The sequence below is a fragment of the Porites lutea genome, chromosome 11, assembly GCF_958299795.1.
Source record: "Porites lutea chromosome 11, jaPorLute2.1, whole genome shotgun sequence".
NCBI classification, from domain to species: Eukaryota; Metazoa; Cnidaria; class Anthozoa; order Scleractinia; family Poritidae; genus Porites; species Porites lutea.
The window spans coordinates 23605214-23619826 of NC_133211.1; the positions used below are offsets into that span (position 1 = coordinate 23605214).

The window sequence follows — 14613 nt, forward strand, 5'->3', positions numbered from 1 at the left end:
CTCTTATTGTTAGACTAAACAGTATTATTTGCGAGCAACTTTAAAGCTGTGTTTCAAGCTATTTTTCTTGACCGAGCACAATTACTGTGAAGAAAGAGAGATGAAGCTTTTAATTAACTTTTTTAGCTTCAGGATGGGCTCCTGCTTTTATTTTAAAATATCAAGAAATTAAGGTGGCAACTATTGAAATTTATGTAGTAACTTATTGGCTTTTTGGCATTTTTTGAAAAATTTTTTGGCATCCCAGTGAGCAATTTTTCTGCATATTAAGAACCCAGTCGGGACAGGCCTACTGCCCAGTACCCCGCTAGGCTAGCCTCGTTCTCCGATATTTTTTCCATAGTTACTCGGTTATTGACTATTTTCGAATCCCCATAATACACTCTGGGTAAGTAGTTGTTTTCAATTTCTCTTGGTAATATGCCCCCCGAAGCTGTCCCAGGAGCATCTGGGGGGGGGAGGGGGGCAAACAGAGTGTATTTTGGGGGATTTTAATTCGGCCACCCTTGGGCGAGTCGGGTAAGTGGCCTTGTGGAAAGAGCCAGAGGTGACCGTTATGGACAGGTACCTCAAGGGTGTAAATGGATGATTTAAACATTTTTAGTTTTAAAGAACTGTCATAATATTTCCCCTGAAATATACCAAAACAACATAAACGAAATGTTAAGAAATAACAGTGACCAGAAAACAACGTATAGTAGGTATACTGAGCAAAACATCAGTTTGTAGATCGCTCGCTCATAAATACGTTATAAATGGCCGTTGCGGAATGGCTGAACATTTAAAAGAAAATCGAGTGGAAGTAACGCATGATTTGGTGTCCCTGAGGTACGTTTCACTGCCTAAAAGGTTTTTTTGGCGGGGGGGAGTGTTGAGGCGAGGGAAGTCACTTAAAGGCATTTCTTGATTTGAGTTGAGAGACCACCAAAATATTCATTTAACCGTAGCATGTTCATAGCATTCCCCGTCCGTCAAACTACCTTAAATTCCACTATCAACTTCAGATCACATCGTGAAGTTATTTCGAAGTTTAATACTCTGACAGGAGCCTAAGGGCTCTGAGAATTGTTTGCATATTTACCAGCTTTCTATAATCTCAACATGTTCATCTGAGTTGAGAAAGACCCATAAGATACTCTTTTAACTGCAACATCTTCATAGCATTCCCCGTCAAACTGTGAATAAAAATAGAAAGGACAAGGTCGATGAGTATTCTCCAAGAAGACTACAACTGACACTAAAGTGGTGGAATGAATTGTCATAATAATATTCATGCATTCTGACTATTCTGGGCGGGTTACCGCAATATTAGCGGAGCTGCCGCGCGCGAAGCGCGCGCCTGCGGAACACCATGGGTAAGAAAATTTGGTAAACTATCCATCCGAGAGAATTTGGTTATGACGTGGCGTACGCCCACCAGTACACACACTTTATGTAAGTTGATGTCAAATGTCACATTAGATCTTGGAGAAATTAATCTTTGGGGTTCGTTCGTCACGCAATCATGAATGCGTTACGAACGAACCCCAAAGGACGTCTGCGGGGAGGCTAGAAGTTTATGAGCTTATGCTTACCCGACTCTTGGTTTTCAGGGACACATTACTCTCAAAACTTATCTTCGTGAATGAAAATTGTTGTCTCAGTACATGTTTCACCGAGTTATATTTATTTTACTGATTGTTAGTAGTCTCAGTTTCTCAATTTAATCGCTGCGCAGGTTATTTTCAGTCGAACCACAGGTGGCCCAAGCGTAATATGAGAGTTTGTATCGGGAATGAAGAGTTTGAAGCTTAGATAAAGTAAATGAACTAAAAGCGATAAAAGTTATCAATAAAGTGTAAATATTGTTACCTCGAGTCGTTGTGTTTGTTTTTACGGAGTTTCAGCGCTATTTGAGTACTTTTACATCATTTGACCTGACAGTGTAATAATAAGAGACAAGGTAGGACAGAATCGCTCGATCGACCTTCAGAGCTGCTCAGAATCAGCTCCAAATTTCAAGGGACAAGCCCTGGGGACGAGGTTGGCGAAAAAACAAACATACTTACATTTTACGCCACCGAATCCACAAATTTTAAAAGTGATGCCTTAAGATCACCCTCCTGCAATCTGTTCCGGTAAACCTTGCGTCTGGATCGCATAACTCGATCGAAAAGATCAACTACAGTTCAAAAATCGGCGCCATTTATCTGTGGCTAGAAAAAGTGTAACATTTCATCCGTTTTGTCGCTCGTCGGTGACTGGGTGCAAGCGTCAACTAATAACTCACTGGGAGAGGGTGATATTTCTTCGTTAAGACGAATCTCTAAGCACCCACCTCCAAGCAAGGAGGAAATTTTTTAAAAAAAATTTTGCATCAGCTGTTTGAAAATTCGGAGTGTTTTTTAAATTTTCCTCCTTGCTGGGACGCGGGCGCGTAGAGATTTGTCTTAACGAAGAAATGTCACCCTCTCCCAGTGAGTTATTAGTTGACGCTTGCACCCAGTCACCGACGAGCGACAAAACGGATGAAATGTTACACTTTTACTAGCCACAGATAAATGGCGCCGATTTTTGAACTGTAGTTGATCTTTTCGATCGAGTTATGCGATCCAGACGCAAGGTTTACCGGAACAGATTGCAGGAGGGTGATCTTAAGGCATCACTTTTAAAAGTTATTAGTGGACGCTAGTGACCAGTCACCCGACGAGCGACAAAACAGTTGAAATGTTACACTTTTACTAGCCACGGATGAATGGCGCCGATTTTTGAACTGTAGTTGATCTTTTCGATCGAGTTATGCGATCCAGACGCAAGGTTTACCGGAACAGATTGCAGGAAGGTGATCTTAAGGCATCACTTTATGGATTCGGTGGCGTAAAATGTAAGTGTGTTTGATTTTTCGCGTGAAATTTGGAGCTGATTCTGAGCAGCTTTGAAAGTCGATCGAGCGATTCTGTCCTACCTAATTGTCTCTTATTATTACACTGTCAAGTCAAATGATGTAAAAGTACTCAAATCGCGCTGAAACGTCGTAAAAACAAACACCACGACTCGAGGTAACAATATTTACACTTTATTAATAACTTTTATCGCTTTTAGTTCATTTATTTTATCTAAGTTTCAAACTCTTTATTTCCCATACAAACTCTCATATTACGCTTGGGCCACCTGTGGTCGAACATATAACAAAACATCGCATGCAGGAGTACTCAAAATGCCGTGCGTAAATATCAAACGCTTTTATAGATAACTCATAACAAAACCATAAATAAAGTGAAATAAAACCTAAACATAATAAGTTCTCTATCATGTTGAAGCCTAACGGCTCCGACAGCTTGGACTGCAAATTTGGTGCTTGACAAATGTGAGAACCCGTCCAGCTGGCCCTATAGGTGATTTTGGGAATTTTTTAATCGTGAAACAGCGCATAATTATTACCCAGCATATCACATAGGAGCAGATTTTTCCGACTAAACAGTCCGAGTATTATGGAAAATTCTCTTCATGAAAACGTTTTATAATATAATGTGGACAATTCTATAATATAATTTTTTGCTCAAATTAAGGGCGTGCTTTGATCGTCCTGGCCAGATTGAGTGAGCGGAATTTGTCAAGCAAAATTGTAAAAAAAAAAACTGCAGAATTATAGGTTTGAATAGGGCAAGGAAGAACAACTTTTGTTCAAGGACTGTATGATAAAAACAGGCACACAGGCATAGTACTGTTTTCCTCAGACCTTATGTATAAAAACACTGATAAAAGGTATATTTAAAATACTGGTTTACACACCACCAGATTTGTCGCCAAGATTTACTTGTAAAGTAAACCTGTAGAACGAGTGCAACGAGTAAATTGGCTGCAACCGAGGACTATCGTGTGTTGCATCCATAGTCTCTCCAACGCGGAGTCAGGGGCACCCAACGAGAATATAGTTCAAAACCATTGAAACTGAGTATTGTTAAACGTATTTTAGTAGTGAAACGATAGATAAAGGCATATTTTTATCCCCTAAAATTTTTCACCTATTCGGATTTCCTAGCTGAAAGTCTAGTGATCCGAAAATTATAGGGATCAAAACTTAGCGTTTCGAAAATTTCAGCCAGAAAAAAGGCTCCCGAAAATTCTAGGTGACCATTTTAGGGTAAAAATCCGTTAAAAATGGGCAATTATACCATTTTTTCGAAGTTCGAAAATCCTAGGAGAGGCAGGCAAGCAAGAAATCTTACAACAAATGTTCCGAAATTTCTAGATCTCAAATCGTCTGCCGAACAGATATTTTCCGAAAATTGACGTTGGGTGCCCCTGCGGAGTGGTTGGAGAGACTATGAATTAACCTTATAAAATAAAGGTAGTGTAGGTGAATGACTGCATGGGTTTATTGTTTGGGAGGAATTTGTTTTCTAGGCCTAATCTACTGTGATCGAAGAAGATTGCTATTTTTCGGTGTACATAATTTATAAGACTATTAACTCGATGTAAAATTTGCTTCACTCTTGCACTGTCAAATTATTTTTCTCTTAGGAATCACTTTCCCTCAAAAGTCTCATGAATATACCTTAAAGTTAACTGATTAATGTTTATAGTTTTATTTAAATTATTAATTTATTACCGTGGGCTTCGCTTTTAGCCCTGGCTAAATCTATATATTTATCAATTTATGTCCAAACAGTGTGGAAGCCTTTTTATTGTTCGTACTGATAGTTAATTAAGCAGTGAATAAACATAGAAACAAAAGCCAAGTAAAGTCTTACTTTTAATAGTCGTTCACCCGTAACAGATTTAGCCGGATATTGTTTTGTGGATAACAAGATGTCGCCTAACGAATATTCTTCAAAGCAATAAAACAGTGTACCTAGTGGCATCAAATACTCTCAAAACTCGAGTTGTCGGCGTTACTTTTGGACAAGAGAGGACGTTAAGGCCCCGTTCACTAAAAAACCAATAATTCGGAAAGTTTTTTGAAACCGCAATTTCTTACACAATATTCGGCCTTCCGATTCGTTCACACGAAACAGGTGAATCCGCTCACCGAAAGCGCATGTTTTTTTAACTGGTTTCTAGGGTTGTTTCCATGCAAACGCATCCGAGTAAAAAAATATGCGGTTTCAAAACTGTTGGGATTGGTTTGGACGGACGTGGCCTAGTTTGTTTGGTTGAGTGTCATTAATTATAATGATAGTTTGCGTGAGGTATCTGCCTCTTACAATGTTTGATCATGCGTTCGAATTCAGATCACGCTAATATCACTTCAGATGCAGTTAGCTGAAGGTTTCCCTGCTTACGATTTTGACCACGATGGATTGGGTTCATCTTTTTCGGAATTGTTGAATTTGACCTTTTAAAAGAGAGAACTTTCCTCCACAGCTGGCAGCCGTCATTCTTGGCACCGCTGAAACTGGTATAGCTGAATGTTATCCGCCGTGGTAGTACTCTGCATATCCGCCCATGTCCTTGACACGATGTCTCCTATAAGAGCCGCAGGCCTGCCTAGCATACAGAGAGTTCGATCATTTCACGGTAGGGCCGTTTTCTTTTCGTTTTTCGTCTTCTTCTTCTTCTTTCTTTCTTTCTTTTTTCGCGACATTCTTCAAAACTCGTGACAATGAAATTCTGAATTCTAAGTGTCCTGCATTACCATTAATCAGATATATAGTATCAACTGGTGCCATTGCTCTGAAGCAAGTTACCACGTATGGTTAATTCTAATTCTTGCTTACTTCAATCAAAGTTCTTGCGTTGATATTTTTTCAGTTCAACTATTTTAATTGTTTCCAATAGTTTATTTATCATGCATAATGCCAAATGAAATGTCCGGCACTTTTCAAACTGCCTTAAAGTAACATTCGCCCTTATAGCAGTCTGGACTCATGACTCTTTCAAGATAACTGTCCCTGTTTTCATTGTTTTTAAGTAAATGAAAACTTAGATCGGTTATTTTAGTTTTTCGTATAGAATACGTACAACATAACTGTTTATACGACAAGCAAAACCGGAACTTAAGCAATATTATGTTATGATGATATTTTGCCTCGCGACCCTTTGGAGACCGCGTTTATTATTTTCAAGTCTAACCCTTTTCCAAGTTCTGTTGTATCTGTTTTGTCACGAGGATATTGCTGCTTTAGGTCATTTCTATGCTGAAGACAGGCATAGCATTTAAACTTAAAAAAAATTGGCCAAAGTTTTTCAAGTTTTAATCCATGTACGTGTCCATCCTTGCCTTCCGTATATAGTCAACAGAGGACAGGAAATTGTTTTTTCAATACCTAAGAGTGATAGTGATGAATATTAAAACTGGACCATTAGTATTTTTTGAATTCAATTAATGCGAAGACAGGTTTTAGCGTTTTAAAATGATATAGCAATTAACGTAACATCGCCCCTTTATTTATAAAGGGTCATCCGGCGTTGCTTTTATTTCTGTACCCCATGAAGGTGACTCTAGGGATCAACTGAGAACCTACCAATGACCCATAATGATCCGTTATTTCGAGAGTTCAAGTGATTATATAAGTGGAGCCGCGTATGATTGATCGTTTATTGACAGAAGTGATCTTCATATAGTGAGAGTGTAAAGATATTCAGTCGTTGAGAAATACTGAAAGAAGTTTAGTCCAAAATGGTTCGGCATCGCTACTTGCTTTGTTCAACGTGTAATTGCTATCTGATGATGGCAAATTATGAATGTGGCTGAATAAATTAAGTACTAATATTTATATTGAAATGTGGTCATGCTGCAGTAGGTAAATTCTGTTAAATTATATAGCCACTCAATCGATCGATGCTGCGTCTCAATTACAGTTTAACCCATAATAATTGGCCTGCGGGTTTGTGGTTGGCCCGGGGGCGGGAGACTCCGCATATGAAAGGGGTGGGGATGCTCGTCGGAAATTTTGAATTGAAAAAGGAGACCGATCTGGGCGTGGCCCAAGCTTTTTTTGATTCCTAAAAGAGACCACGTTAAAACACAGACAAATGAGAAAACTTGGATTATATGAATGGAGTAAATAAAACGAATTTAAAATATACATATCAAATATATATTTTAATATTTTTCGCGTAAAATCCTAAACTAGACCTTCACGGCTAAATATGATGGAGTTTTGCCCGGAACACCCTAAATGAGACCAAAATCCGAAATTTACAACCCTAAGCGAGCCGACGAGCATCCCCACCACTTTCATATACGGAGTCCCCTCCCCCCCCCCCCCGAGGGGTGGTTGGCTTACTTACCTAAGGAATCCAGCGGCAAAGAGTTCTTTGATTTTATTTTTGTTTATTTATTTATTTGTTTTTTCATGGCAAAGGAATACAACGAGGATCACAACTAACAACCAACTGCGGACCTAATAGTTCATTCATAAATTAAGTTAACGGTTGCAAAAATAGCAAAAACCCAACCTTAAATATACACTGGCCTTTCTGTAATAAAGACTCTTAGTATTTAGTGAGGGCACTTTTAATGGGTTTACAATGAACATCGGCAATAACGTTCGTAACCCCGCGAGTCAAAAGTGATACAAATTTTCCAAAATGCCCAGTTTGCTAACATCGTTAAAATAAGGACTCATCTGACCGCATAAACACGCATAGTAAGGCGTAAATAAGAGGGACGGAGATAGGAAAACATTTTCGTTCCATAATATATCTGCCGCGATGTGTATGTATTATACAAATTTTGAACCTCAATCTATGTTAGTTGTTGGCATTTAACGAATTAACGCGACACGCAAAAGCTTTGTTGAAAAGGCAGAAGGGTGCTTAGCGCGAAACATTTTTCGTCTTTCTCATTTAACCATAAGATCAAAATCACGCTTAAGTCAAAAACTAAGCAAGATGATTTACTGACTAACGCTAATACTGTGAATACTGTGTGAGAATCACGATGACACTTGCCATTTAGCGGGGAGACCCGCTTACTCAGATCACGGCTTGATCGTATCCTGGCATGAGCCCGACCTGTCGACTTGGTAAGTAGATGGGATGAAACTGCAATCGAAGTTTTCCTCCATTCACACCAAAATTTTTATTTGCCCAAGTTTGATAACTCGAGACTGAAGGCCTTTTTGACCATTCAGCTTGAGCAAATAATAAGCCTTCCAGAATAAAATTTGGACATGGCATCAAATAAAATTATAGCTTCTTCGCTCGTGCCTTAGTTCGCCTTACGATTCCTGGCAACAAACTGGTTGAACATTTCTACCTTGCAGGTATTTTTTTGTTTCTTTTCTTTCATGCAGTTCGACACGAATTGAAAGAAAGGAACGACTATTTCCTCTAGCAGTTAACCAGTTCCAATTTTCAATTTGTCTTGGACTTAATACACTGTGCAGTTTTCTTGTTATAAAGGCCGGGAAACAAATCATTCAGGCTTACGTATGCCAAAAGTGCAGCAACAAAATTTTAAGCCATAATTTTCACACAGTTTTAAGGAAGGGGAACCCACAAGGTTTTTTTTTTTTTTTTTTAGCCTAGGAATCATATGCTATTTAAAGAAGTAGATACCATCAAAAATGAAAGCTGAGCTTGTTAGGACAGCTGACAGCTTATTTTAATAGTGAATATTGCTTCTCTTGTGCTCTGAATGGATTGCATTATGAAAGGAGTTCATCTAGTCCAAGATTTAAATTAGCGCCCAAGAGATTTTTTCCATTTTAGAAAATTTTCAGACGGTAAATCAAGTTCTAGGCTCTTTGTTATAAACTTCCCCTCTTGAAGATCCTAAATGGAGCGAGCTCGAGAAACTATCCAACACTACTATCATGATTCGCGTTCACTTGACGAATAATTGTCAAGTATTCTTGGGCCGAAAAACCGCAAGAACCCTATAATTTCCGCTCGCAAATACAACCAACATTGTCCATGGAAGACGGACAAAATTTTGTAAGTGTCCCAAACGTTTTAAACAAAATTGTAGGTTAACAAAAGTAAAATAAAATAATAAATGAATATCCTCTTTCTGCAGGCTGAAAGATTTTTAGAGGCCATGTTTCTTCTCAGATTCAAGTTACGCAAACTAAGGCGTCGTTGTCGAGTAATCCCTCGGCAATATCCAACCTTTTTGGCCTTATTTATTATCTACGTGTATTCTATAAGCAACTGGATGCCTGAATTTACCACAAGTAACGTTCCGCTTTTGGATGTGGTCATGTCCACACGAAGGATCAACTTGTCTTTGACGGAGCCGTGTCCTACCAACACGCGGGCTACATGCGAGGGCTGTGTGCCCTGTCCTTCAGAGATGTTTAGACTTCCCGGATGGAAAGACTGTATTCCTTGGTTGAACTGCTCTGAAATAGCAGTTCAAGTTCATCTCAGGAGGCGATTTACTCATGGAGTGACTAAACGCGTTTGGCGCGCGGAATGGAATGGATACGACGTTGTTTTAATTAAATGCTCATCCCGAAAGAGTAAAAGAGAAAACTGTTTAAAAGGATTGACTAATTTGAAGCTCATTCAGGGCGAATTTGCAACTCGAGTTATTGGCAATTGTCCAGAGAAGTTCCAGGTACCTAATGCTCCCCGAGTATTTAATTTGTAATGGTGATTTATACCCAGTAAAACTAATAATTATAAATCACAATCATCATCGTTCGAAACGCGCACGATTGATACACTTTGGCCCCGCTGTCGAAACTCTCATTCTCAAAACACAGCTCTTTATATAACGGCAACTAAATAGATTTTTCATTTAATGAAAGCTTATCAACGTGCAGCATTTTTTTGTTGAGTTATAAGTAAAGAATTAGCTGTCTTGAACCCGTTCCATGTTTCTCCCTTACTTTTTTCACACTTGCATATTTAATTTTCCCCCCAGACCAACCTGTTTCGAGCTAAGGTGTTAATTTCACGCGCGTTATTTTAACATTTGATCACTCAAGTTGTTTTAAAGGTTGTAGTCTGAATTTTTACTTCTTTTTGTCTACAACACACTTTTGTCTAGATAATTAAGATTATCGTCTTTGTTGTAAATTCTGTTGGAAGCGTCTTGCTAAGTAGACTTGCCTCACCTCTCGAATCCTCTAGGCGTTATTATTCTTCATTGAACAACAAGTTTGCGGCCGGGTAAAGATCTGGCACCAAGTACAAAATCGTCTCTTGAGTGGAGTTTAGACATATACAATGTATATTGCAAAGCATTGTTTCTTAACAATAGCCTACGGTTATAGAACAATAATTGAGGTACAAGTTTATTGAATCAAATTTATTTAGATGTAGTTAGCCGGAATTCTATTCTGTTGGAAACCTATTTTTTTAGGCAAAGAATTCAGTCATCTTCATTGTTTTAGTTTCTTTCTTTGCTTCTTTTTTTTCATTTTTGCAGATGGTCACGATGTACTACAAGCATGGCACGCTAAGGTTCCTAGACAAGCTCTTGCGTCGTCCCGAGCTATTTCATTACAACAATATACAAACAAGATTTCAGCTGTGTGTGGATTATGTCAGGGTTTTGGCGTACCTACACAACAGTCCAATCGGAGTTCGTGTAATGTGTGATACACCATTCCTCGAAAAATTACTCGATCAATATTTGATAACAGACGACTTTCACCTGGTTGTCAATGACGTGGATGGATTAGAAGAAGTAACAAAAAAAGGAGCATGCCACAAAAGACCTGCTAATGATTCACTTCAGTCACGAATGGAAATGGAGAGTCAGGGATTGCCAACTGCGACAGAACCACTTAATTTTCAATTGAGACCAGCATACGATGAAAAAATTGACATCTGGAAAATTCCTTGGGTCGTGGAAAAGTTACTTGGTAGTGTAAAATGGAGCAGTTTTGCAAAAAGTGAGCTTCAAGAAATCATGGAAAAGTGCCATGCAGTTGATCCTCGGCAAAGGCCTTCTGCGAGTGAGGTACTACAGGAGATGTTGAGAGTCCAGGAATTACTGTCATTTTGGAAGTATTCGTCACTGGACGTTGAGGATCAACTTAATATGAGTCAAAACTGAATGACTCGTCAGTTAGATAAAATTTGATGTTACGGGTTTTTTGACATGAATTTAGTGGCGGTCAGTCGGTTGAGAAAAACGGTGGCGAAAGTTGTCAAGAACGGGCGAGAGAGCCTCTGAGATGCTTCTCTAAATGAACCATTTCTACGACTCATTCGAATACTCGTCTCTGATTGGGCACACAAAATGTTTATGTGTCCAGTTGGAGGCCAGCATCTATCGCGCTTCTTTCGTGATCTTCTTATACGAGGCACTAATTACCTGCAAACTCTACTGTACGCCTTACCTCTCTGGCCCGGGTTGCTCGAAGCATGGTTAGTGCTAACCGGCGTTAAATACCATGGAAACCTATACATTTTGATACCTCTTAACTAACGGTTAGAGCTAACCAGGCTTCGAGCAACCGGCCCCTGGCTGGTACATGAGAGCTTTCTTCAAAAAGAGTTTTGAGCGAAAATGGGGCCCACAAAACCGAAGAAATCCCATTAGCATGTTAGCAAGACAAAACGAAACGAAGCGAAACGAAAAATACACCAACCAAAGATATAAAAATAACATTTGAAAAAAGTCTTGGTTGTAAGTAGCCTTAAGCTATTATTAGTCCTAGGTTACCTTGGAAACACTTTACAATAAACCAGGCCTTAATTAATTACACTGCGCGATGATAACGGGGAGGGTAACGTTCATGTCGTTGTCGTTGTCGCTGAGGTGTGTTACCATGACGCCATGAGTCTTCGAATATTTTGTTGATGCAGCATATCCCTGCAACAGAATCAATCAATTGTTAGTGGTCATTGCATCAAGGAAAACAGGCAAAAATCTGCCCACGTCTACCAAGCAGCCCACGCTACTGACGGTCCCCCTGTCCAGTCCCTGTGAAAAGTGTGTAGTTCTCGATTTCGAGAATTCAATAGCAGAGAGTTTTTCTCGCGTAGTCTCGAGGCCGATGTGTTTTGGGTCAAGTGAGAGTTCCTGATTGTTCCTCTCCGATATAGCCTGTGTACAGACGTCCCCTCCTCCCTCAGGAAAAAATCGGGAGTGGCCGCCGAGAAGGCCTGGGGAGATGCCTCACTCTGTGGGAAAATAAGGTGGTCTCAGGCTAATGACTTATAAAAAAGGATAATAATTTAAATTTGGAATCGCTTAATGAATTTATTGATAGTATTGCTTTTTCTCGAGATTAGTGACCGTTTTATGTCGTCTTCAAGTTTTAAGGTTACCAGGAGCCGATTTTTCACAGCGCATCAACACGAAGACGAGTAGAGAACGTCGTTAGCGACAATCAGGGCGGATATCCGCCCTAGTGACAATAGAGCTCTTTAGATTCTAAGATGTGTACAACAACGATTTGGAGATTAATTCTAAGTAGTGCCAGCGTTATTTTAGCGGGAAAACGCGATAGCCGTCGTCATTCTGCTACGAGTTTTTCCAAGAATAACGTAGTGATGGAGACAATTTATTAAATGTTAGAAATTTCGGATCGCTATAGTGGTTAATCTCCTCCAAAAAAGATAACTGTGCTCACTTTTTTGATGAAAAAAGGTCCAATGAAGAATTCCGGGGTGTCTATTTTTGATAATACGCGAAAAAACTTAAAATCAACTCTCGTACTTGTAGTCGTTCCCGTCCTCGAACAAGAGCCATAACTCGAATCTAAAGGTCTCTAAAGTAAAAGTTTTACTGGAACAGAAAAGAAAGTCTTTGGCGTATTTCTCAGTCCTTACTAGAGGGAAGAGAGAAAGTTGACATATTGCTCAATTTCGTGGTTGGTATCTTCAGTGTGGTTTAAAACGCAGTGTCTAAAACAAAGGCAAAATGTCGTTTCAGACACCATATTTAAAACATTATTATGAAAACAGAAAATCCAAAAACTTTTAGAATGCATTCGTTGAAACTGAATCCCGAAAGTATTCAGTCCTATTCCGGATTAAGATTAAGCACCTTCAGAGTGACTGCAGTTGTGGAGTACCAACTTTTGTGAAGTAAGCCTAAGGGTGTTTTCGTGTTTTTCTTTTCTTTCCTTGTTGTTTTGAGTGGTGGGGGGCATTTCGTGTTCAGCTGCAGCGGTCACAATTTTTTTTTCTCTGTGACCCTACATCTCTGTATTTGGTAACAATTTTTTCAAAACTTGAATTTGCAGCAAGCATTATGAAGACACAAAGCTTGAATAAATTAGTCTCAAAGACCCCTTGCTATTTTCATTAACCTTTGAAGAGCCACTCCATATGACCTTGTGGTTACTATTAGTGCAGATGTTCTCACTACCATTAAGCTACAGGAGATTCGGGAAATAAGGCCACTGAAGTAGCCTTTGAAGATTAGTTTTGTGGTTGGGGCGTTGTTGGGTCATTTATCTGTTTTTTTTTTTTTTTTCTGTCAGCTTATAAATTAATCAACTGATTCTCAGAGCCTCGTAGAACCGTTTGATTATTGAAGCCTCTTCCATTCTGTTTTGTGCAAAGGGAGTCTTCGGAATTGGCGCGCTTTTATACCGGTGAAGCTGCAACTGGCGACATGTAATTGGCTAAGCATGATAGAAGGCCTTGTGCTTATGTAACCGCTGTGTCGTGGCGAGGCCGAGCTCCTGCTCCCGTGACAAGGAATGCACGTGCGTAACGACGCAGTTGTTCCAGTTAAATAAAGAACAAAAACAAAATTGGAAAACTAAGGAATTGTTAAATAGGGGATAGCTAAAGTAAGGTGCAGTTGCTTGTATCTGAAACCCTGCGGCAAACGGGACAGTAGACCTGCACCACGTGACCAAACTTTCCCTTTACTTGTCTCTTCTACAAAACAATTTCGTAGTTTCACATTATTTTCATCCATAGGAATTGTTTTTTTTTTTTGAGAAATCAGTGCCAACATAGTCTGTGTAGCGGGCGCTTGGAAGTAGTCAGGCGCAAGAAAGAACTGTCTCCCTCTCGTGCGGCCGTTCGTTCTTGCGCCCACTGCTTCCAAGCGCCTGCTACGCACGCTAGTGCCAACATGAATAAGACGTTTGCCGTTTGCCGTTTGCCGTATCGCGGACTCTAAATCTCACTATTGTTTCTAAAACAAAATGAGTTGTTTTCAGCGATTTGGCCACAGTTGAAAAACGTAAAATTCTGTCTAAGCAGTGCCGGATCCAGACCTTGAGCTAAGGAGGGGGGTGGGGGGGGGGGGGGGAGGGCAGTCATCCAGACCCTGAGATAAGGCCTCAGTTTGGTCTAAAAAAGGGGGAAGCCAGGCCCCCCAGGCCCCTCCCCTGGATCCGCCACTGCTAAGGAATACGTTCTTTAGACCAAGAGGAATTATTATGTCATTATACTGATATCAAAGGCAAATTTAGTGATCAAGTCACTCGCCCGCATAAAAACGATTTGGGAGACGCGGTATATGCCCCTGTCTTGATATACTGATGCAAGAGATAATGAGCTCATTCTCTCTTGACTGATGACAATTTGAAGCAACGATATATATATAAAAAAACTACCATTATTTAACGTAGCAAAGAATGATACAACACATGATACAACACTCAAGTGCTACTAGAAACCAAGAGAGAATAAAGGGCCTTTATCCGCTCTTGCAGAAACTAAGAAAACACATGGACAGCAGAAGAAATTTTTTAACATCTCACTACATGGGCTACAGTTCCCTGCTAGCAGAAGAGGAATACCAGGGAGAACAAGGCC

General features: G+C 39.7%; 1 protein-coding gene across 1 annotated transcript; it reads left to right on the forward strand.

The window, feature by feature from the left end:
* Positions 1-8967: 8967 nt before the first annotated feature.
* Positions 8968-11087, forward strand: LOC140952706 (protein O-mannose kinase-like). Its single transcript, XM_073402146.1, has 2 exons — positions 8968-9490; positions 10307-11087. Exons 1-2 carry the CDS (start codon positions 8969-8971, stop codon positions 10937-10939), a joined length of 1155 nt encoding a protein of 384 aa, XP_073258247.1. The 5' UTR covers position 8968; the 3' UTR covers positions 10940-11087.
* The last annotated feature ends 3526 nt before the right edge of the window (positions 11088-14613 follow it).